This window comes from Sus scrofa, chromosome 6 (genome assembly GCF_000003025.6).
Source record: "Sus scrofa isolate TJ Tabasco breed Duroc chromosome 6, Sscrofa11.1, whole genome shotgun sequence".
NCBI lineage: Eukaryota > Metazoa > Chordata > Mammalia > Artiodactyla > Suidae > Sus > Sus scrofa.
The window spans coordinates 27,574,834-27,600,711 of NC_010448.4; the positions used below are offsets into that span (position 1 = coordinate 27,574,834).

Below are 25,878 nucleotides of genomic sequence, written 5' to 3' on the forward strand. Positions count from 1 at the left end.
TTCCATCCAATGCTGTGAATAGCATGATTTCATTTTTTATGACTGAATAGTATTCCATTGTGTGTATGTACCACATCTTAATCCATTCATCTGTTGATGGATATTTAGGTTGTTTCCATGTCTTGGCTATTGTGAATAGTGCTGCTATGAACATAAGGGTGTATGTATCTTTTTGAATTATCTGGATATATGCATGCCAGGGGTGGGATTGCTAGATCTTATGGTAACTCTAGCCCTAATTTTCTGAAGAACCTTTGAACCGTTTTCCATAGCGACTGTGCCAACGTACATTCCCTCTAATAGTGTAGGAGGGTTCCCCAGAAGAGAAGTTTTCTGTGCAAATTTATGGTGACTACTGACCCTACAAGAAGTCCTTAGTGTTAACCATGTGTGTGGGGATCTGAAAAGAAGGAAAGGGAAATAAATAAAGGCTTTTGTTGTGTGGCTCTCCACACACTCAGGGCCAAGGCCTGCTGGGATTTCACATTCTTTAACTGGCCTTGTAAAAGCAGCTTCTTTGTTGATCTTAAATTTGGTGACAAGGTCTAGGCAGCTACCTAGGTGGTATGGAAGACCCCACTCCATCCCTCCCCCACTGACTGAGCTATATAACTCATTGCCTCCGAAAGTATCTGATGGGTGCTTCTTTTTTTTTTTTTAATTTAATTTTATTTATTTATTTTTGCCTTTTCTAGGGCCACTCCCATGGCATATGGAGGTTCCCAGGCTAGGGGTCTAATCGGAGCTATAGCTGCTGGCCTACGCCACAGCCACAGCAATGCTGGATCCAAGCCACATCTGCAACCTACACCACAGCTCACAGCAACACCGGATCCCCAACCCACTAAGCAAGGCCAGGGATCAAACCCGCAATCTCATGGTCCTAGTCAGATTCGTTAACTACTGTGCCACGACGGGAACTCCTGATGGATGCTTCTTAGAAGGCAAATACAATTATTAAATTACTGACTTTAGTGTGGGCTAGGGTGGTTAAACTGGGCCCGGAAGAGAAGCAGATTTGAGGGAGGGAAATGTAAAAAGGAGAATATCTGAGGTCTGCTAAGGAAAATCAAGATGTTTCATTCTTTTTAACATCGTAAAACAGGCTCAGAGCCTGAAAAACTTGGTCCTGACACTAGTAGGGCAGGGGTTTGAACCAAGTCCATTGCCCATGCACTTGTCCCAATGTTGGACTTTCAGAAAGCAATAATAATGCAGGAAAAAATGTCATAATTTTGGCCCTGGGTGGGTGGGCGTGGAGGAGAAATAGGTGTCAAAGGGAAGCTAGGATCACTTTACATACTTTCTGATATCCCATCATTCTGGAACTTGATAAAAATAGAGGGAAAACAGGGAGAATTAAATTTTAAAAATTATGCTCTTTAACTAGAGGGGAAGAAACAAATGTATACTGTTCTTTCACCTCTAGAGTTTGTTTCCATTTTGCTTGATACTACTCAGCAGCCTTAAGTAGTTCCCAGGCTGGTGATCATGGGTGGCTGGTGCTCCGAGTGGATCCCTCTGGGACAAGTGATCCTTTACTGGACTTCTATGGGTCAGAGGGTCAGAGTGTCTTTGCCCCATTGGCCCTGACCTTACCTGCTCCAAATTGGAGATGACCTGGCTGGGAGGAGCAAAGTTGGGAGAGGGGATCAGAGTTCCAGTTCTGACCTTCACCAGCAAGAGAGTAAGTGAAACGGGGCAGGACATTGCGGGGCCCTCCCAGATACAAAAGCCCCTCCACATCCCCCCCCACCCCCCATTTCTTGTTTGTAGAAAAAGGCCTAGTCTCCTAGGCCTTCCCTGAGTTCCAAAGAACAGTTACAAGCAGTTACTAATTACATAAGTGAGGGAATGCCGAAACAAAGGCAAAGTAGCTAAACAAGAAAGGCAAAGTTCTTCATAAAGGGAATCCTAGTTCCTCCTCAAGAGATAGTCATCACAGTCCAACACACATCTTTGAGTTCTGCAGGAACTAAGAGCCCCACCCTGGTGGAGGATGGTGACTACCTGCTGAGCACAAACACTGTAGACCACAGACTGGTTGGAACCAGAAGGTTGATAATTCCCAAAATATCACCCCTCACCATCAATCAATCAGAAGAAAGTTTTGAACCCTGCAGCCCTCACCTTAAAACTTGCCTTTAAAAACCCTTCCCTGACTAGGAAAAAAAAAAAAATGGAAGTTCCCGTGTGACACAACAGGTTAAGGATCCAGCATTGCCACAGTTGCAGCACAGGTTGCATCTGCAGCATGGGTTCAGTCCTCAGTCCCTGGAGTGAATTCCACATGTAGCAAGTATGGCCAAAAATTTAAAAATAAAAATAAAAACCCTTCCCTGACAGCTATGAGGGAGTTCGGGTCTTTTGAACATGAGCCACCTGTTCTCACTTGGCATCCTGCAAATAAATGCCGTACTTTCCTTCACACCACCCACTGTCAGCAAGTGGTAGTGGGTGAGTGGACACGAGTTGCATTTGGTGATGCAAAGGTGGCCAGAAAACATTACTTAGCCTGGAGAAGTGGTCTTTGGAGGGACTTTCCAAAGCCCACTCTATCTCAGATCCTCTTCCTGCCCTCCCAGGATTCTGGAAAGTTCTCATTCACCCAACACCATTCTCCCTGCAGCAGATGAACAGAGCTGCCACTCTGTCCAGTCCACCGTGCTCATGCCTTGCCTGCTCCAGGGCCAGGCAGGCAGAGCTGTCCAGGGATGACCCCATTCAGATGGGGGCTGAGAGGCCCATGGCACTGGGTACAACGGTGATGGGGAGGGGCCAGTCCAGTAAAAGGAACGAGAGGAGTGAAGCACAGGGGTAGGTCTAGCCTAGGGGATCTGGGCGTGGGCTCCAGGGGCATAGTGGAAGCAGGGGCAAGAGTTGCAGGGAAGGAAGGCTGAGGGGGAGCTGGCCAAATGTGGCTGGATGGGCAAGGAGGAGTCCCTTGAGTGATCTCAGGGAAGCGAGCAAGGCCATGCAGCAACCTCAGAAAAGACATGACTTGTTCTTCGTCAGCGCGAAGGTGGGATAGGGCTAAGAGAAATCCCCTCAATCCCCCTACGTACCCTGCAGTGTTACCACAGGTGCTGACGGGCATTTGTCCTTGTTTTTCTCCTTCCCAAACTCATCACTCTAATGTCAGACTTAGCTCCATGGCCTGCTGATTGTACAATGAAGACGACAGATGAGGGACAGATGGATGGATGGATGATCAAGGGAAGAGCAGACAGAGAGGAACCAGCAAAAGAGAAATCGTTAGGAATGAACACCTCTTGTGCACAGTGAGGCTGGACAAACCAAATCTTAGAGTTTGGAGCAGAAAAAACGGTTTGTTGCAGGGCCAAACAGGGAGAATGGGTGGCTCATGTTCAAAAAACCCAAACTCCTAGATGGTTTTGGGAGGAAACTTTATAGGAAAATTTGGGGTGAGGAATACAGGGTATGTGGCTTTCTTCTGATTGGTTGGTAGCGAAGTAATAGGGTGGTGCTCCAGGAATCTTGTGCTCAGCCTGAAGTTGCTTAACTCCATCTGGATGGCGACCTTAGTTCCTGCAAAACTGCAGTGGGAATGGATGACAGTGAATAATTGCTTAAAAGGATCACTAAAGAAAGGTGAGGGCCACTGCGTCTTCTCACGTGGGAGTCAGGACACAGGACACAGGTGGAGGTGAGAAGCTGGCTCTGTGGGAAGAGGCTAGCTAAGCTGCTGGGATGACTCTTCTTCTGAAACAAAGCAGGGCACTGTGTGAGGGGACAGGGAACCTTGGCTTGTGGGAGGGGAGGATACCCATGGGCTCACTTGGGATCCCAGGAGCCTTGATGACCCCAAATTTGGCCTTGCAGGGAAAGATGGAGGAGCTGGGCCCCTTTAGAGCTCTGCCTGGTGGCTTGGTCGCTAAACTGGAGGATGGGATGATGGGAACTCCAATGTGGAGCCCTGGTGGCACAGGCCCTTTGCTGTGGGATGCTGTGCTGAAGCAACATGAAGTGGGTGGTGACCTCTAGATGTCGCTGTCGGGCCGTGTTGGTGTCATCCGCAGCAGGAGTGGGAGGAAAGAGGTCAGAAGGAAAGGAGGCCCTGAGGCTCACCAGCAGGGGCTCTGCAGACTGCAACCTGGAACATCCTTCAGGCAGCCTCACCAGATCCTCGATGTCCTTGGGGCTGGAAGGAGCTGGTGGTGGGAGGGGAAGGACCCTATCCTGTGGTCACTAACCCTTCCTTGTGGGAAAGGGACTGTTGGACTCCCAAGAGAAGCAAGGGAGTGGCTGTCACCTTTTCTGGTCTCCCCAGTGTGGGCGTTCCTCTCTGTGGACTGCCCCCCATCTCTGAACCCTTCCCATCCCAATCTCTCCCAATCCCTGTAGCCGGACCCCACAGCCACTCCCAGCAGCTCTGAGGTCCACTCCCTCCTGCCCACCACCTGTCCCAGCCCCAGGAATGGTCCAAACCATCCTTATCCTCCTCCACCCCTAAGCAACAACTACTCGCTCTGGTCAACTCCGCCAGCACACAGTAGTCAGAGTGATCTTGGTCAGACTCAAATCTGAACATGTCACTCTTTTGCTCCAAACCCTTCCATGACTCCCCCTCACCCTTGGGAGAAAGCTCAGAATCTTCCTCCCCAGCTGTGTGGGCATTATAGTCACACATAAAGGAGGGAGTAAGAAAAAAGAAAGTGGTCTTTGTCTTACCCCACAAGCTGGAGTCACTTCTTCCAAGGGTCAGGCCAGCCCCTTGGTCACCTCTAGGACAGAACCTGGAACCCTCCTCCTTTTGTTCCTGGCTGTGGTTTTAATGTTGATCATAAACTCCTTGCCACTCCTCCCATCACGCTGTGGGGTCAAATTCCCCTCCTCTTGAACCTGGGCTGACTTTAGCAACTTACTTGTAACCAATAGAATATAGCAGAAGTGACCCTGGGGATTGACAAAGTTATTGTGCAGCAAAGTCCTGATAGCTGGTGAATCTGAGAGATGGTTGTGATGGTTATTTATTTACTTAATTTATTGTCTTTTTAGGGCTGCACCTGTGTCATGTGGAGGTTCCCAAGCTAGAGGTCTAATCAGAGCTGTAGCTGCTGGCCTACGCCACAGCCACACGGGATCCAAGCTGTGTCTGCGACCTACACCACAGCTCATGGCAATTCTGGATCCTTAACCCACTGAGCAAGGTCAGGGATCAAACCTGCAACCTCATGGATACTAATGAGATTCGTTACCGCTGAGCCACGACGGGAACTCCCTGTGATGGTTAATTTTATGTGTTATCGGTGCTACGGGGTGCCCAGTAGCTGATAAAAACATTTCTGTGCACATCCGTGAGGGTATTTCCAGAAGAGATTAGCTTTTGTGTGTGTGTGTGTGTGTCTTTTTAGGGCCATACCCATGGTATACGGAGGTTCCCAGGCTAGGGGTCGAATTGGACCTATAGCTGCCCACCTACGCCACAGCCACAGCCACGCAGGATCCGAGTCATGTCTGCAACCTACACCACAGCTCACGGCAGTGCTAGATCCATAACCCACTGAGAGAGGCCAGGGATCGAACCCACATCCTCATGGATACTAGTCCCGTTCGTTTCTGCTGAGCCATGGCAGGAACACCAGTTTAGCATTTTAATCAGTAGACTGAGTAAGAAGTGGGTGGACATTATTCAATCCATTGAGGGCTAGGATTGAACAAAAGTTGGGAGGAAGAGAAAATTTGCTCTCTGTTGAGTGAGAACCTCTGTCTTCTGCTCTTGGACCTCTGATGCTCCTGTTCTCAAGGCTTTGGATTCTGACTGGGACTTATATCCTTGGCTCCTCTGGTTCATAGGCCCTTGGGTTTGGACTGGAACCACAGCACTGGCTTTCCTGTGCCTTCAGCTTGCAGATAGCAGGTGGTGGGACTTCTCAGCCTCCATAATCACGTGAGCTAGTCCCTTAAAATCTCACAAATATTATGAACCCATTTTACAGGTGTTGACACTGAGCCTGGAGGGGTGCAATGATGTGCCCAGGGTCACAAAACTAGTAAATGCAAAGCTGAGTTTCAAATCTTGGTGTCTGACTCCAAAGCTTTCTCTTAGCTTTCATGTGGCTTCTAAGAGATCATGCAATTCTGTTGAATATCTATTCATTTGAATTTTTCTTTTCCTTTTTAGGGCCGCACCTGCACCATATGGAGGTTCCCAGGCTAGGAGGAGTCAGATTGGAGCTGCAGCACCACAGCCACAGCAACACAGGATCTGAGCCACATCTGCGACCTATGCCACAGCTCACAGCAGCTTTGGATCCTTAAACTCGCTGAGTGAGGCCAGGGATCGAACCCATACCCTCATGGATACTAGTCGGGTTATTAACACACTGAGCCAGAAGGGAAACTCTCGTTTGATTTTTTTGTTTTAATGCCCTATCTGTTCCCCAAAAGCCTGGCAGGAAGGAGTAAGCTCTCGGTCCATGGACACATTCTAACCTAAGCTGGGGGAGTACTTGGAGAGACATGAATAGGATCGTTTGTGGGGGCCCTTTGCTTGTGCCTGGGAGTGGGGCTGTGTGGATACAACAAAGGACAGACCTTGTGTGTGGCCTTTCCATGCGTCCCAGTCAGCCTGGCCTGTGCGGTTGGGAAGGCAAGAGCAGGTGGAAGCTGGAGGTGGTGCTGGCCTTGAGCAGTCAGGAGGGATCAACAGACCAGAGTCTGCCCTGCTCCCCTGACCCCATAGCCCTGGACTAGTTCCTGATTCCCTGGCTGCCCTGGGCCTGGCACCGCTGGCTTAGGGGAAGGCTCAGAACTCATCAGTCACACAGTGCAGCCTGCTCTCCCGCCCAGCACCTGTTAGAATTTATCTGAGAGAGGGAAAGGGAAGGAGGGAGGGAGGAGGGAGGACCAGACAGCTACACAAGGGGTTTGAACAAAAATGGTCATAGCACTGGTGTTTGTAAGAAAGAGAAACCGGACCCTGCTGACATGTCCTTCTTCCACATATTGGACACAGAGATCCTGGTGCATCCATCCGGGTGGACTTTAAAAGTGATGGTGGAAGATCTTTATTTGACAGGAAACTGCTCACTGTAAATACAGTAAATGAGGGGGTGGGAAATCAGATTGCAAACCAGAATGTACAGTGTAACCCCAAGTTGAAATCCTTCCCCCAGACCTCATGCACACCCCTCCACCAGCTCCCTCGTGACTAAGCCCATTGGCCACGGGCCGCCCTGGGGGAGGGGACCGCAACTATATTGGGAAGGGGATGAGATCACCCAAAGGCTGGCTGATTTAGAACCGGGTAACTTTTTCCACCCGTGTGGCTCTCAGCGTCTTCTAGGCTGGATCATAAACCTTGGCGCCAGCCTGCAGAGTGGAGGCGGGGGGCACGTTCCCCCTCCTGAGAGGTGGAGAGGGCGCAGGTGCTGGGCTGAAGTTGCCATAAAATGGCAGAGAGGGTCTGGGGGTTCCCCAGGGCTCAGCTGGGACCCTGCAAAAGCTTTGCTTCCAGCAGATCTGAGTGTCCTGTCACTCCCCCGGGGACCCCTGTGGGCAGAAGGTTCATTTCATGGGGGCAGGAATATCGCAGAGGGTGGACTATGCCTTATGATGAGCTGAGCTGGGTCCCCTCGGGGCTACCTCTAACACCCTGTTATCTTGCGATTCCTATTTGGAGCCTGGCTTTGCCCTGATAGGACTCCCCCTGTTTCTGGCCAAACCCAGGGAAAACCCTCACGAGGGTAGCGGTGGAGGGGAGAGGCCTGGAGTGGGAAGGGGGGTAGGGTCCAATTCTATCTCAGCAAATAAATGAGTTGCCTTCAACTCCCAGCTGGATCTCAGTGCCCTTTCGACTCCCTCAAACCTGTTCTCTAGCTTCACAGAGACATCACAGTGTGTCCCAGTCCTCTGAGCTTCTGCCCGGGCAGATGTCCCAGCCTGGCCACCCTTCCCCACTGCAGCTGCCTTTGTCACCCCCACCCCCAAGCTGGGTCAGGTGCCATCTCCTCCACCAAGTCAGCATCCATCATATTGGCTTGTCCGTGTTTATCCGGGGTGACCCTTAGGGCAGGGGACCGGCTTCAGGGAAAATGCTGAGACATGCCAGGTGAAGAAGAGGAAGGGCCCCAGGAAGGGGTAGGGGTCAGGAGAGGACCAGCTGTGCCCCACACTGTTCTGTGTCAGGGCCTCAGGGGGACTTTGGAGCCTCAGGCCCCTCACACTCCACCGCAAATGGCAAGCAAATACGGAGCGGAACACCCTGATCTGGGCTTTGCGGCGAGGAGCAGGAACTGGGCAGAACCGGAATGAGCCGGAGCATCCCCTCCTTAGCCTGAGCCGTGGGCAGCAGGGCCAGAAATGGAATTCTCCAGCTCGATGGAGTTGTTCCTGGAAAATCCCCACAGGCCCTTCCAGAGACATGTTTTTGTGCCCGACTCTGGTTCCTTCAGATCAGCAGGGAAGGGGCCTTTTGGTGGTGGGGTCATGCAGGAAAGGCCTTTGTCCTCTCTGAATTCTAGGGCAGCTGAAGTAGAAACTCACGCATCTACCCAGCACCATGTGTCAGCTTCGCAGGGTCCTCTCAGCTACGCTGAGACACAGGAATTAACGTTCCCATTGGTTGAGAAGGAAGCTGATGCTCGGAGATGTCAAGTGGCTTGCTCAAGGTCACAGAGCTGAGTCAGGATTCTAGGCCCACCTATGGAGGGTCAGCCTGCATACAGCTCTGGCCTCTCCCATCCCCGCATCCTGATCAGGATTCCCAAAAGGGCAGGGAGAGCCCACAGGCTGAGGATGCCACTTCCAACTCACTCCCACTTGTCCAAGCCTGGGCTGGCCCTGTGCCTGCCACTCTCAGAATAACTCGGGTGGTTCTGGGCATGGATCACTGGCCATCACCTGGGATCTATTTTTGTCCTTCGGGTAACAAGGAAGTCTCACCTTGTGCAGTAACCATTTGGGGTGAGGGTAAACATATGACCCCCAACCCCAGCTGACCTTGCTGCCCTGCTGGGAAATGACCCCAGCCAGGAAGGGGAAGGGCTGGCTCAGCCACGCTACCTTTCTCTCCCTGCCCAGCCACTTCCCAGAATCTGGCTTTCTATCTCAACCCTTTTTCTTGGCAGCCCATACCCTACCCGCCCTGTCCCCCACATAAAGATCAGGAAGCCGACAAATGGATCATTTGTCCTCATGATCTATTGCCTAATCTTACCCACCTGAATAGCCAGAAAATTCTTTCTCATATCTATCTGTGAAAATAAGCCCATATCCTTAGGTGCTAGCCAGAGAGTTCTAGAATCCAGATACAGGGACCATCTGAGGACCCAGCAGCTAGGACTTGACTTTCAAACTCTGGGGCTCTGGAAGCCTTTGGGGCAGTGGCTGATGACATTTGAGGAGATGACAGAAGTGTGGGCATACCACAGACACTGGAGGTTAGGTACAATCTCAGGGGTCATGGCCCCCAACGACCATCTATAGAGGACCAACCCCTGGGGGTAGGGCCAGAGATGCCAAGAGAGGCACCTCAACAGACTTAGAGGCTCCTTTCTATGAAACCAAGTGTGGGGCGGCGGGGGAATATTATGACCTGAGCTCAGTGACATTAAGATAAATGCACAGAAAAAAGACTGGAAGGAAACCTGTTAAAAATGTTTCTGGAAGTTTCCATTGTGGCTCAGCCTGACTGTTATCCATGAGGATGTAGGTTTAATCCATGGCCTTGCTCAGTGGGTTAAAGGATCCAGCATTGCCATGAGCTGTGGTGTAGGCCGCAGACACAGCTGGGATCTGGCGTTGCTGTGGCTGTGGTGTAGGCCAGAAGCTGCAGCTCTGATTAGACCCCTAACCTGGGAACTTCCGTATGCCTCGGATGCAGCCATTAAAAAAAAAGTTTCTGTGACAGCAAAATCAAGAATGATTGTGGCTGTGATGACAACAATAATAAGAGCTATTTCCATTTTTGAGGGCCAGTGATGTGCCAGCCCCTGTACTAAGTAAGGGCTTTGCTTGTGTTACCTCCGTTGATCCCCAGGATGTGTTCTTCTCTCGGTGGCCATGGCCAGTAGCCTATGGGGTGAGCTCCATAAATGAGGGTGGCTTTTGCCAGGTCTGCAGCTTCCCTAGAGGTAGATGGCTGAGCCCTCGGGCCCAGTACACAGGAGATGCTCTGTTCTCCCTGCCAGCAGCGCTGGGCATGAGAGGGCATGGCTGACCCTCTCGGGGATGCCTTCGGGGAACCAGCCAGACCCACTGAGCTGACCCCAGCCCCCACTTGGCCCTACTCCTGCAGTTGTTGGGGCTCAAAATAGCGGCCGCTCGAGAGCTGACAATCAAAGGGCAGCTAAAAAAAGTCCCCTCAGTCTGGGCTCTGTCGCACACGGCTCGTAGGGCCTATTTTAGGGGAGAGGGTGCCGACGTGCCAATGGAAAATCCATGGGGCGGGAGTCTCCAGGGTGGGGGACCCACGTGTCTCCCTTTCCCGGCCCCCACCCCTGAGCACACGTGCACAGACACACACATATTTGCAGCCGTTAGTCCACCTTCCTGATGGTTGGACTTTGTCACCAGGAAAGGACGAGGAAACCCAAGCTCTGAGAAAGGGAAGTGCGGGGCCCAAGGTCACAGAGCAAGTGGGCCAGGCAGTGGTCAGCCGGGGCCCCTCCGGCTCCCAAGACAGTGCTCTCCCTGCCTACCGTCTCAGTGGGGAAACCAACACGTTATCTTCTGGGGCATTGCACACGCAAAGGTGGTGTGTTCTGGGTTGAACTGGGTAGGAAGCTGAGCATGACTTGAGGGTCTTAATGAGCACATGGGAAGAAATCCCATTGGAAGCCCAGGCCAGTTCTGATGGGCCCTTGCCTGGCTGTAGGAGAGGCAGCTAGGCTGGCACTGGGCCTTGTCCTGGGTGAGCCCATCCCCCCACCCTGTCCCTGTGACCACCTCACCCGCACTGTCCGGGCCCCTGGAGCCTGGCAGCCTCTGCCAAGTTTCCAGGGAACGTGTCCGATAAGGAGCCAGGGCTCATGACTCGCTCCCACCAGGCACTATCTCTGACCCCACCGCCACCACCAAGCGGGTAAGAATAGCAACAGCCCTGCTGAGTGGGCACACACACAGGGACAACACGGCTACTGCTTCAGGCAGGAGGCACCAGCCCTCAGACTGAGGGCAAGTCTCCAGGCCTTCTCCCCTTCAGACCTATTTGCTGCCCCCCACCCATTGTCCTGGGCTTGAAGTGCCACCACTCCTTATGATAAAGCACCAGCCTCATCCTCTGCCCCTGCTGCCTCAGCAGAGGGGACCTGGAGGAGAATACCCTGGCCTGGGGCCTGAGCTCTCCCCTCCACTGGGGAGCTGTGTGACCTGGAACTGGACACTCTCCCTCTCTGGGCCCATAAGCAGGGTAAGGTGGCACAGCAGCCCCTTGAAGCATGGAAAAAGGACAGCAAGGCCTCTCTTGGGGCTAGGGCCCCTCACTGTCCTGGTACCCTCTGTCTGGCCTGTCTCCTGAATGCCCCTGTGAACTCTGACCCTTTGACGTCCTAGTCAGTGGGGACATGGATGGGGTAAGGGTGTGGGGTCCCTGGGATACAGCACATGATGTGACTGAGTCCCCTCTATGAGTCTCTCCTGTGTGCGCTGCACTGCGTCACATGGGAATGTGAGGGTGGCCGCATCACTCTGAAGGAAGAGGCTGTTGCCATGGAACCCAGGGCGAATATCACTGTGACATCTGAAGCGGGGAGATCTAGGGAGGCTTGTATCCAAGTTCCTGAGTCACTGTGACACTGGGGTAATCAAGGGAGCTGAGTCTGAGTCCCCCAGTTCCCATGTCAGTGGCCCCTGAATCTCTCCCAGTCTGACCCGGACCAGCCCCTCCCCCAGCCTTCTCACCTCTCCGTTCCCAGCAAGCGTGTTCTCACCTTCCCTGTTCTCTTCCCCTTGACTCTCAAGCCCATCTCCTGCCCTCCTATGTCCCCCACTGACCCAAGGAGTCCAAGGGGGAGGGGGCCAGGGGTGCTAGGGAAGGGGAAGAAGGGAGGGGCTGGGGTGGGCTCCTGGAAAGCTTACATCACGCAGACTTTAACGTGCATGCGCGTGCACGTGCGCGCACACATATACACACACCTAATGGACTGACAGGGCAGTGTGTACCAGGATGGAGTCTCCAAGTTCAGTCTCTCTGCACTAGCTCTGCCCCTGGCAGGCCCCCACAACCTTCTTTTCTATTGTTGTTGTTTCTTGTTTTTGTTTTTGTTTTTAGGGTCACACCTGCAGCATATGGAAGTTCCCAGGCTAGGGGTCGAATCAGAGCTATAGTCACCAGCCTACACCACAGCCATAGCAACACCAGATCCTTAACCCACTGAGTGAGGCCAGGGATCGAACATGCATCCCCATGGATACTAGTCAGGTTCGTTACTGCTGAGCCACAGTGGCAACTCCCCACAACCTTTCAATCCTTTGGGTCCTCACACATCCCTGAGGCCCTCTTGTTGGAAGCACACTATCCCGCAGCAGTAGGCCTTCTGAAGCTGAGATCAGAGGGAGAATTTCTGCCCTGAGGCCCAAGCTAGAGTCCCAGACAGTATGGGTGGCAGTGAGTGGGGTGGGGGTCTCTAAAGTCCTAAGATTGCTTCTGTCTCTGTGAGTGAAGGCTGGGCTGACCTCTGGGCCTCTTGCTTCAAGAGCTGTAATCTCTGGGGCTGGAAAAAGTTTAAAAATATCCTCATGTTTACATTCTTTCCAAGTCCGCCTCCCGATCCTCACTGCTGGGTCCCTTTGATCTGGCCCTGTGCCTTTGGAAGGGGCCTGGGAGAGGGAGACTGTGAGCTCCCCACCAGGGAGGGCCCATGACCCTCTTCAGCTCTAGACCAGTCTGAACTCAATGAGATATCTTAGCGTCACCCAGAGAGAGCCTTGGAGCTGGCAAGGTGCCAAGGCTGGAGGGGGCTCTCCAGCCCAGTGTCACCCAGCAGGGCCATGTGGGAGCTGGAGTTGGGGCTTCTCTCCCCCTTCTGGGGGATCTCCTGGGAGTAGGACACTACTGGAGAAGTAACACGAACCTTGACCAAAAAGTCTCACCTCGTGCCCTGCTTCTAAGACCCAGCTGCAGCTCTTAATCTCTCTGATCTTCAAGATCCTCCACTGGGACCAGTAACCCTCACAGGGTGATAGAAGGATCAGATGAGATCTGCCTTCAAAGACCTTTGTACCCTGAAGACTTCTGAGTGGGTACAGGCCAAGCAGAGGATCCCAGCAGAGGGGCAGAAAGCTCTGCTTGGACCGAGGTAGTCAGCAGAGCCCGCTGAGAAGGATGGGGGGCGGAGCACCTGGGCCCAGAGGGCTGGGATCATCCTCAGCTTGGATCCATCCCCGGCTGAGCATCCTGACTGAGTTTCCCAGGCTCCCCCAGGCCAGCCAGGATGCCCGCTCCCATGTCTCTTGGCTGGGCTTGGCCTCCATCCTGCAGAATCTGCCAGGAGTGAAGAGATTATCTCCTAAAAATAGGGTCCGGGCCCCACTGAGGTTGTTTTTCTCCCTTCCCCGTGATTTACCATCATCAGCCCTGGGTGCCTGGGATAGCAAGTCTCACCCTGGTTCCCCAGAGACCGTTGGGATGAAGGCATGGGGGATCAGCGTGTGTCTGGGGTCACATGCAGGGCTTAGAGGTCAGACTGAAGCTGTCATCAGGACTCAGCACCAGGGCTGTGGCTTCACCTTGGGCCAGGGGCAAACGTTCACCTGGGGCAGGAGCAGGGCCAGGTTGAGCCATGAGGTTTCTATCCCACCCCAGTGGTGTCCACCAGAGTAATTCCCCCTTCTCTGACTTTTTGCTTGCCATCACCAGCTGTATAAAACCACTGATGCCTTGGGACCGGCACTGGGGGCAGAGGGGCCCATCCCGAGCCTCACCTCTCCTGTTTCAGCCCCATGGGGCCCTCATGATTCCTACCCAAACTCCTCCTGAGCCTGAGGGTCCCCTGCTCACTCCTGTGTGCAGGTGACTCATGCAGGGTGACACAAGGGCGCTCACACATGAGTGCAGGACATGGACTCACAAGGTGCCCTCCCATAGCAAAGATGATAACCAGGCAAACGCAGAAATGACCCCCTTGAGGAAACTCTACTCAGTCATCACCTGGACAGATGTAACCCATCTGGGGACTGCAGCCTGTGGTCTCGAATGCCCAGTGGAAACACCCCACCTTACTCTAGCCTCAAGATCTTACCGGGAGCCCATATGACATCCCCCTGTCTTTCCCTACAGGGGAGCCCAGGCTTTCCCCTCAAGCCTCCAGACACTTTCTGTGCAGCAGGAGAAGGGATGAAACCTGGTTCACACACACACAGACACGCGGACACTCAGACACAGGCTCGCAGTCCCTTAGGGCCCGTGCCCAGTTCTCTGAGGCTTTATTATTGAACACATATGAGCCATCTGAAGCACTTCCAAGGGCAGCCCATTAAGTCAGTGTGCAGGCTCCGCAGACATGCCTCCGCCCTGGGGCAGGTGAAGCAGTTTCCACCCTCTCCTGGCCCTCGTGGATCTGGAGTTCGGGTCCCTCTCCCAGTGGATGCAGGTGGATCCAGAGGCCAAGCTCCCAACAGAGGCCACCTGGACCGTTCAAACCGCCGCCTTCAAGGGCACACTGTCTGCCGGCTGATCTAGGTCCTTCTTCCTCGCCAGGGTCAGGTGGGTGAAGATGAGGATGAGGAAGATGCCTGAGGGGCCCGAGAGGGATAGATCAGCCCTCAGAAGGGGCCATAGGACTGGGCCAAGACTAGGGACTCCTTGCTATTGGTATTGATTTAATAAGGAAGCAAAGTTTCCTAGACAGTATCCCCGCGGCTGGAATGGGTCTGTGAGTCTAGTGTCTGAAGAAGCCTAACGACTTAGCCTGCTCAGCCCTCGCCAGGCCCCCACCACCTGGAGGCTGCCCCAGGACAACGCAGCCTCCAAGGGCCCCTTCTCCAGGGAACGGTTTGGGTGAGGATCGACTGGAAGCCAGTGAGTTGTTCCCACGGACCTCTGAGAGAAAGGCACATTGTAGCATTGTGCTAGAACCAGCAAAGAAAACCAGCCAGCAAAAAATTCAGGGGCTAAAGAAACAAAGAGGGGTGTTCCCGCAGTGGCTCAGTGGTTAATGAATCTGACCAGGAACGATGAGGTTGCAGGTTTGATCCCTGGCCTTGCTCAGTGGGTTAAGGATCCGGCATTGCCATGAGCTGTGGTGTAGGTCCAGACGCGGCTCAGATCCCACATTGCTGTGGCTGTGGTGTAGGCTGGTGGCTACAGCTCCGATTAGACCCCTAGCCTGGGAACCTCCATATGCCGCAGGTAGGGCCCTAAAAGGACAAAAGACAAAAAAAAAAAAAAAAAGAAAGAAAGAAGAAAACAAAGAGGATGGAGAAGGAGGCTGGGACTGAAGGAATTAGGCTGTCAGAGCTGGGCTATGGCACACTCTAACTCTGTGACCTTGGACAAGTCACTTAACCTCTCTGTACATCAGTGACCTCATCTGGAAAATGGGGAGATGCCAGGGTCTACTCACAGAGTTGTGAGGAGGGTCCGACGATAATCCTATGCTTGGCATAGGGCCCGATGCAGTCAACGTGTAATAATGTAAAAGTAAATGCTTTATCAAGGAGGTTGACGATGACTATGACATCAGGAGGCAAGAGCATAGTGACAAGGAGAGCTGGGGGCTCCTTCCCAAGCCCTGGGGGCCACCATGGGACAGGGACACTGTTTATCCAGAGGTAGTGGCTCTGACCCCCCTTGCTCTCCCCCAGCCTCCATTACCTATGGCGATCAGGGTGCCCACGAGGATGCCCACCGCTGACAGCTTCGTGGGCATGCCCTTCATGCGGCCCACCTTGCGCATGCACTGTCCCTCCACATTGCAGCGACACACGATCACTGGGCACAGGCAGGGAAGGAAAGTAAGGACAGTGGGTGAAGGCTCCCGAGCTTGTTGAAGCCCCCAGCCCAGCCCTCCTGGCTAGTATGTGTGTTTTCGTGCATATGTATATATTCATGGGTGTGGCGGGGGCTGTGCCAGTTCCTCTGTGCATATGTCTTCATGCACTTGGGTCTGTGTGCCCTGCCACAGATGTGCAGGTGTGCACGGGCATATGCTGTGAGCCTGCAGGCAGGTGTGCCCAACCCCTCCCCCTGCATGCCAGTGGTTTCCTCAGGAACTGCAGACCCCTGACCTTAACTGCACCCCAGCCTGGCCTCACCTCGAACCAGGATCTGCCACATCTGGGCATCGTGGCTGACAACTACTGGGACTACGTGTTCACGTGGCTCCACCCAGTGCAGGCCCAGGGTGAGGTAGGCATGGGACCCTGTTGGGACCATAAGCAGTCCTCAGAGTCATTAGCCTGCTCCCCCAGGCCCAGCCCCACCCTCCCCATGGAAGGGTATCTCACTTCCAAGTGCCACCCACCGCTGCCTTGGCCACAGCCTCCCTCCCTCCCTCCCCAACTACACACCATTGAGAGCCCGGAGGCGCCAGTCCCGCTGCACCGTGGGGTTGGGACCAAGGGCAAAGCTGTAGGGACCATGCCCACCGGCCAGGTCAGGGTCCTCTCTGAGTCCGCTGACAACCACGCCATGGTCCTGGCGGGGTGTGCAGAGGTGTCGGGTGGGCACAGGAGCCAGAGGGGCCAGAGTCGGGGTTGGGGCAGAAGGGGCCTTCAGGAAGTGGATCATGAGGGTCGCAGAGGTGCTCAGTGTTGGCTCATCTGCAGAGGAGGCAGTGATGAGCTGGCCCGGGCCCTTGGGGGTGGATGCAGAGTCCCTGGGCTGGTCCCTTCCTCCACCCCCACCTCCCGGCTCCCCGCAGCCCATCCGTCTCCACCCGCTGAGTCCCTGCAACACCCCCTCTCTGCACCCCCTCCCCCCACCCCCGCCTCCATCTCCAGGCCAGTCTCTCCCCACAATGCCCTTCACCCCCTTCACTATCCCAAACAGCTGTCAGGCCTTTCTGTGCCTTTCTGAATGCCAAACTTGCCCTTGCTGCCCCCACCCCCCACCCCTGGCCCCTGGTGCCAGGGCCTAACAATGTGGAAATGCCCTGACTGCAGATGAGCTCACCCTGGCTGGTCTGTCCTGCATCACAGGACAGCCCTGCTCAGAGCTAAAACCTGACACACCCACCCCTGGCCCAGCCCTTCCTCCTGTCAAAGGGGCCTTCAGAGTCCTCCCCACCTGGCCTCTGTGTCCCATCCAGGCTCACCACCTGGCACTCCCTCCCCCTGCCCAGCCCCGCACCCTCTGCTCCCAGACTATGTCTGAAGCTGACACCCTGAGATGCCCTCCGGGGCTGAGTGTCAGGTTGGGGGATTGCAAGTGTCTAGTGAGGAGGATGGTCTGAGAGGGGAGGCAGAGGCCAGGCGTTCTCAGACAAGGACACTGGAGCCAGCCCCTTGTCCATCGCTCCTGCCTAGGGCAGAGTGGATGCCAGCAAGGGCCCTGGCAAGGAAGCTTGGTCCTGTCCATCTGGACCAGGGCTTTCTCTCCCTCGCAGAGGCCCCCATCACAGCATGGCCATACCTGCAACCTGGGCCGCCACGAGCACCGTGTACATGTCCCCAGGCTGGGCGCCCTGCAGGGGCCGGGCTGTGTGCACTTCCCCGGAGGCCTCCTTGATGTCGAGCCAACCCTCCGAGTCATTGACCAGGGAGAACCTGAGGCCCAGAGAAAACGGGGGGCAGGGAGGCACTGGGACATACATGGGGTCTGGCCCAGAGACATCCGGGGCCACGTGGTCTGCCCAAGTTCCACACTCTCTCTGTGGAACGAAGGGCAGCAGCAGTGCTCATGATCTCTCCCCAGCTTCAGGGGCTTCTTGGGGGTGGGCAGGGCCTGAACCACAGATACTGTAGGTGAGGGAGGGACCATCAGAGCCTGTAGGACCTGACTCAGTTCCGCTCTTCCCAGATCAGCCCACAAAGGGGCCAGGACAGAGCCCGAGCCTGGGAACAGCCTGGTCTGTGCTGCAGTCTGGGTGGGTGGGTGGAAGAGAGCCTGGCCCAGGACAGCATGGGAGGCCCCATCTGAACTCCCCTGCGGTCCAAGCACCCCTTCCTTCCCCCACAGAGTTACAACCGTCTCTTTAGCCATGGTTTGAGGAATAGTCCAGCCTACAGATAATGTGAGCCCCTCTGAGGCCCTGAGGTCATCCTCGGGCAGCGGGGGAGGTCCAGCAGGTGAGGGGCGGGGCTTCTGGCTCACCTGAGGGGGCTGCTCATGGGGTCAGCGGCGGGCTGGATGGTCAGCAGGAGGGAGCCAGCTGGCGCACTGACTGGCACACTGACCTCATAGTTCTCCTGGTCCAACTTAAGAGGTGGCAGCACCCTTTCCACCAACACGGTCACAGTGGCTGTGGCTCCAGGGCCTGGGCCTGGTCCCACTAGCTCTGCCAGACTTCGCACCACTACCACCAGCTTGTGACTTGGAGCTGCCTCATAGCTGAGGTTCTGGAACCAGTAAGGCCTGGGTTACTATGCGGGTCGGGGCGTGGCACACTGTGTGTGTGTGTGGTGGTGTGTGTGTGCCGTGGGTGCGCGCCCCCTCCCCCACCCCAACCCCTTACCTTGAGGAGTCGCAGTTGGACATGACCTGAATCTGGTTCCCAATCCAGGCCAAAGGTTCCCTCTATATTCCCCTCCTCAATGGCAAAGTCCATGAGGCGGAAGGTAGGTTCAAGGTCAGCATCAGTGGCCATGAGGGTGGTCACCAGGGTCCCGGGCTCTGTGTCCTCAGGGATGCTTATGGGTGCAATCTGGAGAGATGGGGAGGGGCTGTGAGGCCCCCATTAGTGCCTTCCCAAGGTGTCCTCCCCTGCTGCTGCTTACCTGGGACGCGGTGAACTCAGGGGCATGGTCATTGATGTCCGTGATCGTAACTGCAATCTCACAGGTGCTGCTGAGGCCTGAGGCAGGAAGGGCATGTTGGGGAGACCAGCATAGGAGCAGAGGGGTCAGGGACCCATGTCACCATCAGGGTACTTACCACCCTCTGTTCCTCCTAGGTCAATGGCCAGCACCTGAAGCAGGATGTTCTGGCCAGCTTGAAGGGGGGCAGCCCCCAGGGTCACACTGCCCGAGGTGGAGTCCAGCTTGAAGGCGCTTCTCTCTGCCCCCTCCTCAGGCTCAGGGCTCAGCAGCCGATACACCACATGGGAATTGGGGGAACCAGGGGCATCGACATCCTCCACCGAAAGTCTAGCCACCATGGTGCCTGCAAAGACAGCACCCACCTGGGTGGAACCCCAGACAGGCCTGGAGTCCACTCTTCTTTTGTGCTGGACTGAACTTGATCCTGTGTGTGTGTGTGTGTGTGTGTGTGTGTGTGTGTGTGTGTGTGTGTGTGTGTGAGATGGCCCACCTGGGGGGCTGAGTTCCGGGATGTTGACCGGGGGGCCACGCGGGGGACAGACAGGTGCGTTGTCATTTTCATCTATCACCACCACGTGCAGCTCCAGAGGGTCTGCGTAGTCCTCACCACGGGTATTCTGAGCCCACACCTGGAGCAGGTACTGCAGTGGGCAATGGGAGGCTTCAGATGAAGACCAGGGGCAGCTCCAGCCTGGCCAGAAGGGTCTGGGTTCCCTTCTCGTGGCCAGCTCCAGGACTTCTGCCTCAGTGCCTGTGGGGGTGTGACACCCCCAAAAGCCAAGCTGTCAGTGACCAAGCACCCACCAGCCTGCCCTCCTGGCTTCCCCCTCACCTCACCTCAGCCTGGGCTTCTCGATCCAGCTCCCTGGTCACATAGAGTTTCCCCTCTGTGTCTACTTCAAAAGGTCCAGGGGGCTGGCTCTCCAGGTGGTAGCGTACATTCCCCCCACTCCAGTGTACCTGGGGGAGGGACACAGAATGAGGGCCCCCAGGACAGGGGGCAAGAATGGCCCAACCTACATTGGCCCTTATGTCCCAACTGCTGTGGGACCTAGGCAGGTAGCTATCCTCTCTGGAGTCCAGGTAGGATCTTTTTGTTTGGGGCACTTGCTGTAGCAACTCCATGGTGGCTTGTCCTAGTCCAAGCTTGGATCCTGCCCAATGCGCCTGGTTTTTATCCTCTGCTTTCTCAGGCTGGGCCTGACCCCAGGGCAACCCTTAAGGAGGCCTGAGACATTCCTGGCCAGGGCGACAATCCCCATGGCAGCAGGGAGGTGGCAGCTGTCCTGCTGAGGAAGCCCGGGGCAAGCTGAGGAGATCAGAGCCCAGGGCCGCGCCTGCCAGCAGATAGCAGGTGAGGGGCTATGGGCCTGGTCCCAGAGCTTTAAATGCCTATTACATCATGGGAACCGATGGGGCCACTGAAGGGCGGAGCCTAGGTAGGGCAGGAGCAGGACTCAAGTTGGGCTCAGACCCACCCCCTAAATCTCCATGAGACTCAGGCCCAGCTGCACCATCCACGACTTACTTCAGCTGCTGACAGCCACTTACTCACCTGCGCAATGTGGTGCGGGTACGGAACCTGGCAATTCTCAGCCAGGTGGATGGGATCTAGGGGCACCCAAGTGTTCTCGACGATGGAGACATCTATGGTGGCTGTGGCCTGGTGGCCCGAGACCTGGTCACCCATGTCCTTGACCTGTACCAATAGCTGGTAGGGCCCCTCCAGAGCCTGGTCTAGGCTGATGCTCCCTAGAAGGGGCAGGGTGGTCAGCTGAGCAGCAGGCCAGGGCATCCTTCTCAGCAAGATACCAAACACAAAGCCAAGCATACAGCAGACGTTCAGAATACTCTCTGGGCCAAGGGATGAGAGGGGCCTTTAGCATCATTGTGAGCACCCAACCAGGACTTGACAGCTTGCAAAATCCCTTTCATTGTTGATGGACTGGGTAAGTGGAGGACCAGGGTAAGGGGAGAGGCATGGTAGGTAGGTGCGCGAATGACCGTTTAAATAAATGGGCAGTTGACTAGGTAGGTGGATGGCAATTTGGGCGTGTGAACGGATGGTGGATAGATGGACTGTATATGCAGTTGGATGGTAGATGGATGAATGGGTGGGTGGCTGGCTGAGTGGGTGTGTGATTGGCTTTTCTTTCCTCCCCCAATGAATGCCTCTGGTCTAAATTCCCAGGTCCAGGTCTCTTCTGCCATTAGCCCCAAGGTCCCCAAGCAGTGTCCTGGGTCTCTCCTGTCCTTGTCCCTTAGGCCCAAGTCTGCAGAGTATCTCGTGGAGGCGCTCCATCCTCACCATTCCTTAATCTCTCAAGCTGCAACCTATCCTACAGCACGGATGCAACCTTCCCCAGCTCTCCCTGACCCTCCCTCCTCCTCATACCCAGCTCAGGCTCACCCTTAGGGCTCAGGGCCAGAGCCCCCAGCTGAGGCTCCAGCTGGAACATGTCTGGGGAAGGCTGGGCTGGGGCCTGGTTCAGGATATGGAATCGAAGATCCGAGTTGGCGGTGCCTGGCTCATCCCCATCCGAAGCCTCAAGGAAGAAGAAGGGGGTACCTGGTGCGTGTGGAGAGGGTTAACCATGAGGGGTGAGGGCGTGGGGAGAGTCTCCCACGCCTCTGTCTCTCCCTGGGTCTTCCTTCCATATCCACCCTCATATCGGGACTCCGAAGGTGAGCCATGGCTTTTCTCCCTGCTTCACAGGTGAGCAAACTGAGGCCAAGGAGACAGAACTCAACTGTGGACTCTCAGTGGGGTGGAGGGTACAGGATGGGACAGAAATGGGATGCGTTGGCTTGAACACTGACTGCCCCATCCCTCTGCCATCTCTCTGGCCATCTCTTTATTCTCTTCTCCAGCCCCCCATCAGTGCCCACCTGACCTTGCTGTGAGCTGGTGGCTTGGGGCACTCACCAGGCCTGGTGCCCCGGCTCAGCTGCGCTGTGTAGATGGCCTGGGAGAAATGGGGCACCTGGTCGTTCTCATCCTTCACATGCACAAGCACAGGCTGCGGGCCCCACAAGACACGTCCATCCTCTGTCTCAAGGGTGACCTGCAGGGAAGGGTGCTCAGTACCCCGCCTGCCATGGTGGCTTTCTCCCACCTCTGGTCCAGGCATACCTGTAGCTGGTACTCCGCCTGTTCCTCTCGGTCAAGGGCCATGGTCACCATCAGGAAGCCAGACTCTTGATCCACAGCAAAGGGGCCTGCAGCTGCCATGCCTGAGTTGCCTGACAGCACAATTTGGCCCCCAGCCTCCTCACGGGGCAGAGCCAGCTGGTGGGGGGAGAACAGAGGTGAAGGGCGTGGGGGCCACACCTGAGGGATACCCCCATCACCCAAGGGCACCATTTTATATGTGGGGAAACCGAGGCTCAGAGAGGGCTAGTGCTTGCCCGAGGTCACAAAGCCAGCAAGGAACAGGATGGAAATTCAAAGCCAGATCTCTTTCCTCTGTGTCTGATACTCCCTAATCCTCCCAGCCCCACTTTCTAAAGCTTGAAAGCCTTCCACCTTCACTTTATTCTTTAACTCAAAGCTCTACTTTCTGCAGGGATTAGGATCTTCTTAGTCATTCACACTATACCACATACTCTCTAGAAAGCAGTGTTTAAAGAAAGAGCAAAAAAAAAGAGAAAGAAGTGCTGGAGGTAGAGGAAGCAGGACTTGGGGGGAGGGCAGCCCACCCAGCTCCCAGGCTCACCTTGGTCAAGTACAAGGGGAAATTTCCACCGTAGTTTTCTGGAACTTCCACATACAGCTCTGCAGGCTGGGCCCCAGGAAAAGCCTGTGGAAGGAGTCTCACCATGTCCCCAAGCTATACCTTCCTCCATGGGCACCAGGACCCGACAGGGAAGGAGAATTTCTGCCCCTTCCCTGAGCCTGGCCATACCTTAGCACATCCGCCCTCTGGCCTTTGACCTCCTGACCCCCACAGCAGGTCTATAGCCATCTCTGTCATCATCCCTCAAATACTACCATCCATCGTCAGTGCACCTGGTCCAGGTGGAGTAGGGGTCAGGGGTGCCAACCCCCAAGGCCAGGGTCTGAAGGCGAGGAGCAGGGCCCAGCTCACCTGGGGGACGAAGAGACAGAGCAGCCACAGCCAGGCGGGGACCATGGTCAGGATGGGCCTGAGGGACGTGGCAGTAAGGATCCAGCCCAGTTTGGTGGGCAGGGGGCCCCTCCCTTTACCCTCTCCTAGAATGTATCCTCATTCCCACCCAGCCCCAGCCATGGCTTCTCCGGGCACCGTGGGCTTCAAGTCCCTCCTTCTTCAGCTGGACCAGTGGGGCAGACCTCCTCCTGTCCCCTGTCCTTCACGGCTGCCCCAGCAATTCTCAGACCTGCCCCCCGCCCACTTAGACACTGCCCCCTCCACTCCCACCCTTGTCCCCTGCCTGAACCCACTGTGTACCCAGAGCCAGAGGGACTTCACACAGATTGGCCTCCTCTCCTCCCCCACGAAGGGCCTGCAGGGTGGTGTCCAGCTCCTCAGCCAGGCCCCCCGAGGCCCCCGGGTCCAGTTACCCTGCATGTCTTGGTTTTGGCTCTCCATGGGGATTTCACCTCCAGACTTTTGTCTCCTTCCCACCATAGCCTCCAGCTCATAGATCCCAAAGCGGTCATTCCCAGCAGCCCCCCAAATCACAAAAGTTTGAAACTAGAAAGTCCCTGATGACTCTGAGGGTCACTTCCTGCAAGTGCCTCACATTGCCGCAAAGCCTGAAGGGCAGGGCCCGACCAAGGTCACGCAGGACTTGACCACAGGAGAAGTCCTCCTGGGACAGAGGACTCATGGTTCAGAGTCTCCAGGACAGACTCTTCTACCTCCCCCGCCAGCCTTCAGACCCAAGTACCCGAAGGTCAGGAAGCCTGCCCTCGTCTCAGCATTTCCAGCCCTCAGCATGGAGCTGGGCACACAGAGCACCGACAACCCCTCCAACCACTCCTGGGAATTCTTCCCTGGATGACAGGGCAGTGTTTCTCCTTCCCCCGCCACCAACCCCAGCCTCGGCCCTGCCCACCCCTCCAGTCCCGGACCCTCACCCGCTGGTGCCCGAGGCGGGCTTCCTTGGTCCAGCCGCCAGGTGAGAGGATTCTTTCTACAGGGCGTGCTGGCCAGGCCGGACCGGGTAGAACAGGGCAGGGCGGACACTTGAGCAGGTAGGCGGGCCAGCCACACTTGCTCAGGAGTGGAAAACACCTCTGGGCCCACAGCAGCAAGCCTGGCCCTGCCCAGCCCCCCAAGTTACTCATTGACTTTGAAAAGCTGGGGGCTGCTCGGCATCCATGACCGCCAGCCCCAGGAGGTGGGGAGATCTTCAATCTGGCATTTGTCCCACCCCTACATGGCCCAGTGGGTACTTCTCAGCCCTTCTGGGTTTGAACACTACTTCTTTTCTGTGGCTCCAGACTCACTCTCACTTCTCCCCCGTGTGCCAGCACCTGCAGCACTGCCTTCGACAGCTCTGTTCTTTTGGCTGAGAAGGCCCTTCCCACCCTTTCATCTGTCTGCTGAGGCTTCAGTACACAGCTCAGATATGCCCCTCTCCCAGGAAGCCTTCCCTGGGCTCCCGAGCAGGTTCAGGGTTCTCCTGTGGGAATATCTGGTCCCCACCCCGCCCCCCTGCCAAGTGCTACCTCTATCAAGACAGTGGACACCAGGTTGTCATTATCAGTCTCTTCCATCAGATTGGGAGGCCCTCCAGGGCCAGACGTGGGGACCCAATAAGGACCTGGCTCTTGCCCCACCCTGGCAGCTCCCAATTGGCCTGAGGAACTAAGATAAGGAGCTGGAGGTTGCACAGGCAGGATAGGGGAGCGGTACATGGCCTAAACCTGGTATTCAGGGCTCCAGACCACCCGCCAGTGGGACCAGTGGATGGGGGAGGGGACAGCAGCCTGTGAGGTCCCCTAAGTGCTCACATCGGCCTCTGAACACTGACAGGGCTGGGACGATGGGCTGCCTTATGCCTCTGAGAAGGAGAAAGAAGATTGAGCCAGCTCAGGTGACCTTGAGGGAACTGCAGGGCTAACCAGGGGCCCTTCCCCCAGTGAGGGCAGCCAAATGAGCCAGGAGAAGTTTCTGGGGCCTGGGAATCTGGGATGAGGAGCGGGGGTGGGAAGGGTCCAGGATCCTGGTCTCCAGTCTCTCCTGTGGTTCCTCCAAGCCTTCTGCTTGCCTGTCTGGTTAGTTTCCTCAGGCTGGAAGGCTGGGTCAGGACCCCTCAGCTGACCCCAGCCTTGTCCGTCACAAGCTGAGTGTCTGCCTCCAGGTCCCTAGGGCACCCCAACCTGGAGCAGTACGGCATGGGGCTGTTGAAGGGGTCTCACGCGGGGTAAGCTCCTACTGCGTGCCTGGCACTGCTCCAAGCATATATCTTCATTATTCCACCCACTCCCTTCCAAAGGGGGGCATTGTACCATGTCACACACTGGGCTTACAGAAAGATTGAGTGCCCTGCTCAGAGTCACACAGCCAGTAAGTGATGGAACCAGGAAGATCTGGATTCTCTTTCAGGCCTCAGGACTTTGACCTGCTTTGAGAAAACCGTGCCTCCACGTACATCCAGGTATGTTGGGAGTGGGAGTGGGGAGCAGCTGCAGCTCTGAGCAGGTAACACTGCTCTGGGGCAGTGGGCACAACTGAGGAGTGGCCCTCAACCTGCCTCCTACTTGCTTTTTTTTTTTTTTTTTTGGCTTTTTAGGGCTGCACTTATGGCATATGGAGGTTCCCAGGCTAGGGGTCTAATGGAGCACAGCTACCAGTCTGCACCACAGTCATGGCAACTGGGGATCTGAGCCACATCTGCAACCTCTACAACATCTCAAGGCAATGCCGGATCCTTAACCCGCTGAGCAAGGCCAGGGATCGAACCCACAACCACTTGGTTCCTAGTCGGATTCGTTTCTGCTGAGCCACGACGGGAACTCCCTGCCTCCTGCTATTGAACAACTACAATCAGGGTTCTAACCAGGTT

The 25,878-nt window shown here is 55.5% G+C and overlaps 1 protein-coding gene across 3 annotated transcripts; it reads right to left on the reverse strand.

Moving 5' to 3' along the window:
* On the reverse strand, positions 14,350-24,169 carry CDH16 (cadherin 16). Of its 3 annotated transcripts, XM_021094023.1 has the most exons (18): positions 23,945-24,034; positions 22,971-23,028; positions 22,599-22,682; positions 22,016-22,171; positions 21,809-21,947; positions 21,293-21,451; positions 20,438-20,634; positions 19,720-19,842; positions 19,373-19,523; positions 18,998-19,225; positions 18,841-18,917; positions 18,579-18,767; positions 18,218-18,462; positions 17,537-17,670; positions 16,474-16,725; positions 16,219-16,326; positions 15,779-15,895; positions 14,350-14,697 (listed from the first exon to the last, which is right to left on the reverse strand). In XM_021094023.1, exons 2-18 carry the CDS (start codon positions 23,013-23,015, stop codon positions 14,600-14,602), a joined length of 2,502 nt encoding a protein of 833 aa, XP_020949682.1. In that variant the 5' UTR covers positions 23,016-23,028; positions 23,945-24,034; the 3' UTR covers positions 14,350-14,599. The 3 variants fall into 3 exon arrangements, with proteins under 3 accessions (XP_020949682.1, XP_020949680.1, XP_020949681.1); XM_021094021.1 differs by lacking the exon at positions 22,971-23,028 and having other exon boundaries at positions 23,945-24,169; XM_021094022.1 differs by lacking the exons at positions 16,219-16,326; positions 22,971-23,028 and having other exon boundaries at positions 23,945-24,169.

Bases quoted from the DNA above. Each gene is read 5' to 3' on its own strand.
- CDH16 (XM_021094021.1), bottom strand. From the start codon at position 24,154: ATGAGTAACTTGGGGGGCTGGGCAGGGCCAGGCTTGCTGCTGTGGGCC. The intron at 20,635-21,292 runs GTGAGCCTGAGC...TGCCCCTTCTAG, and splicing joins TCTGGCCCTGAGCCCTAAGG to GGAGCATCAGCCTAGACCAG. The intron at 14,698-15,778 runs GTAATGGAGGCT...CGGGCCCCTCAG, and splicing joins GGGCACCCTGATCGCCATAG to GCATCTTCCTCATCCTCATC.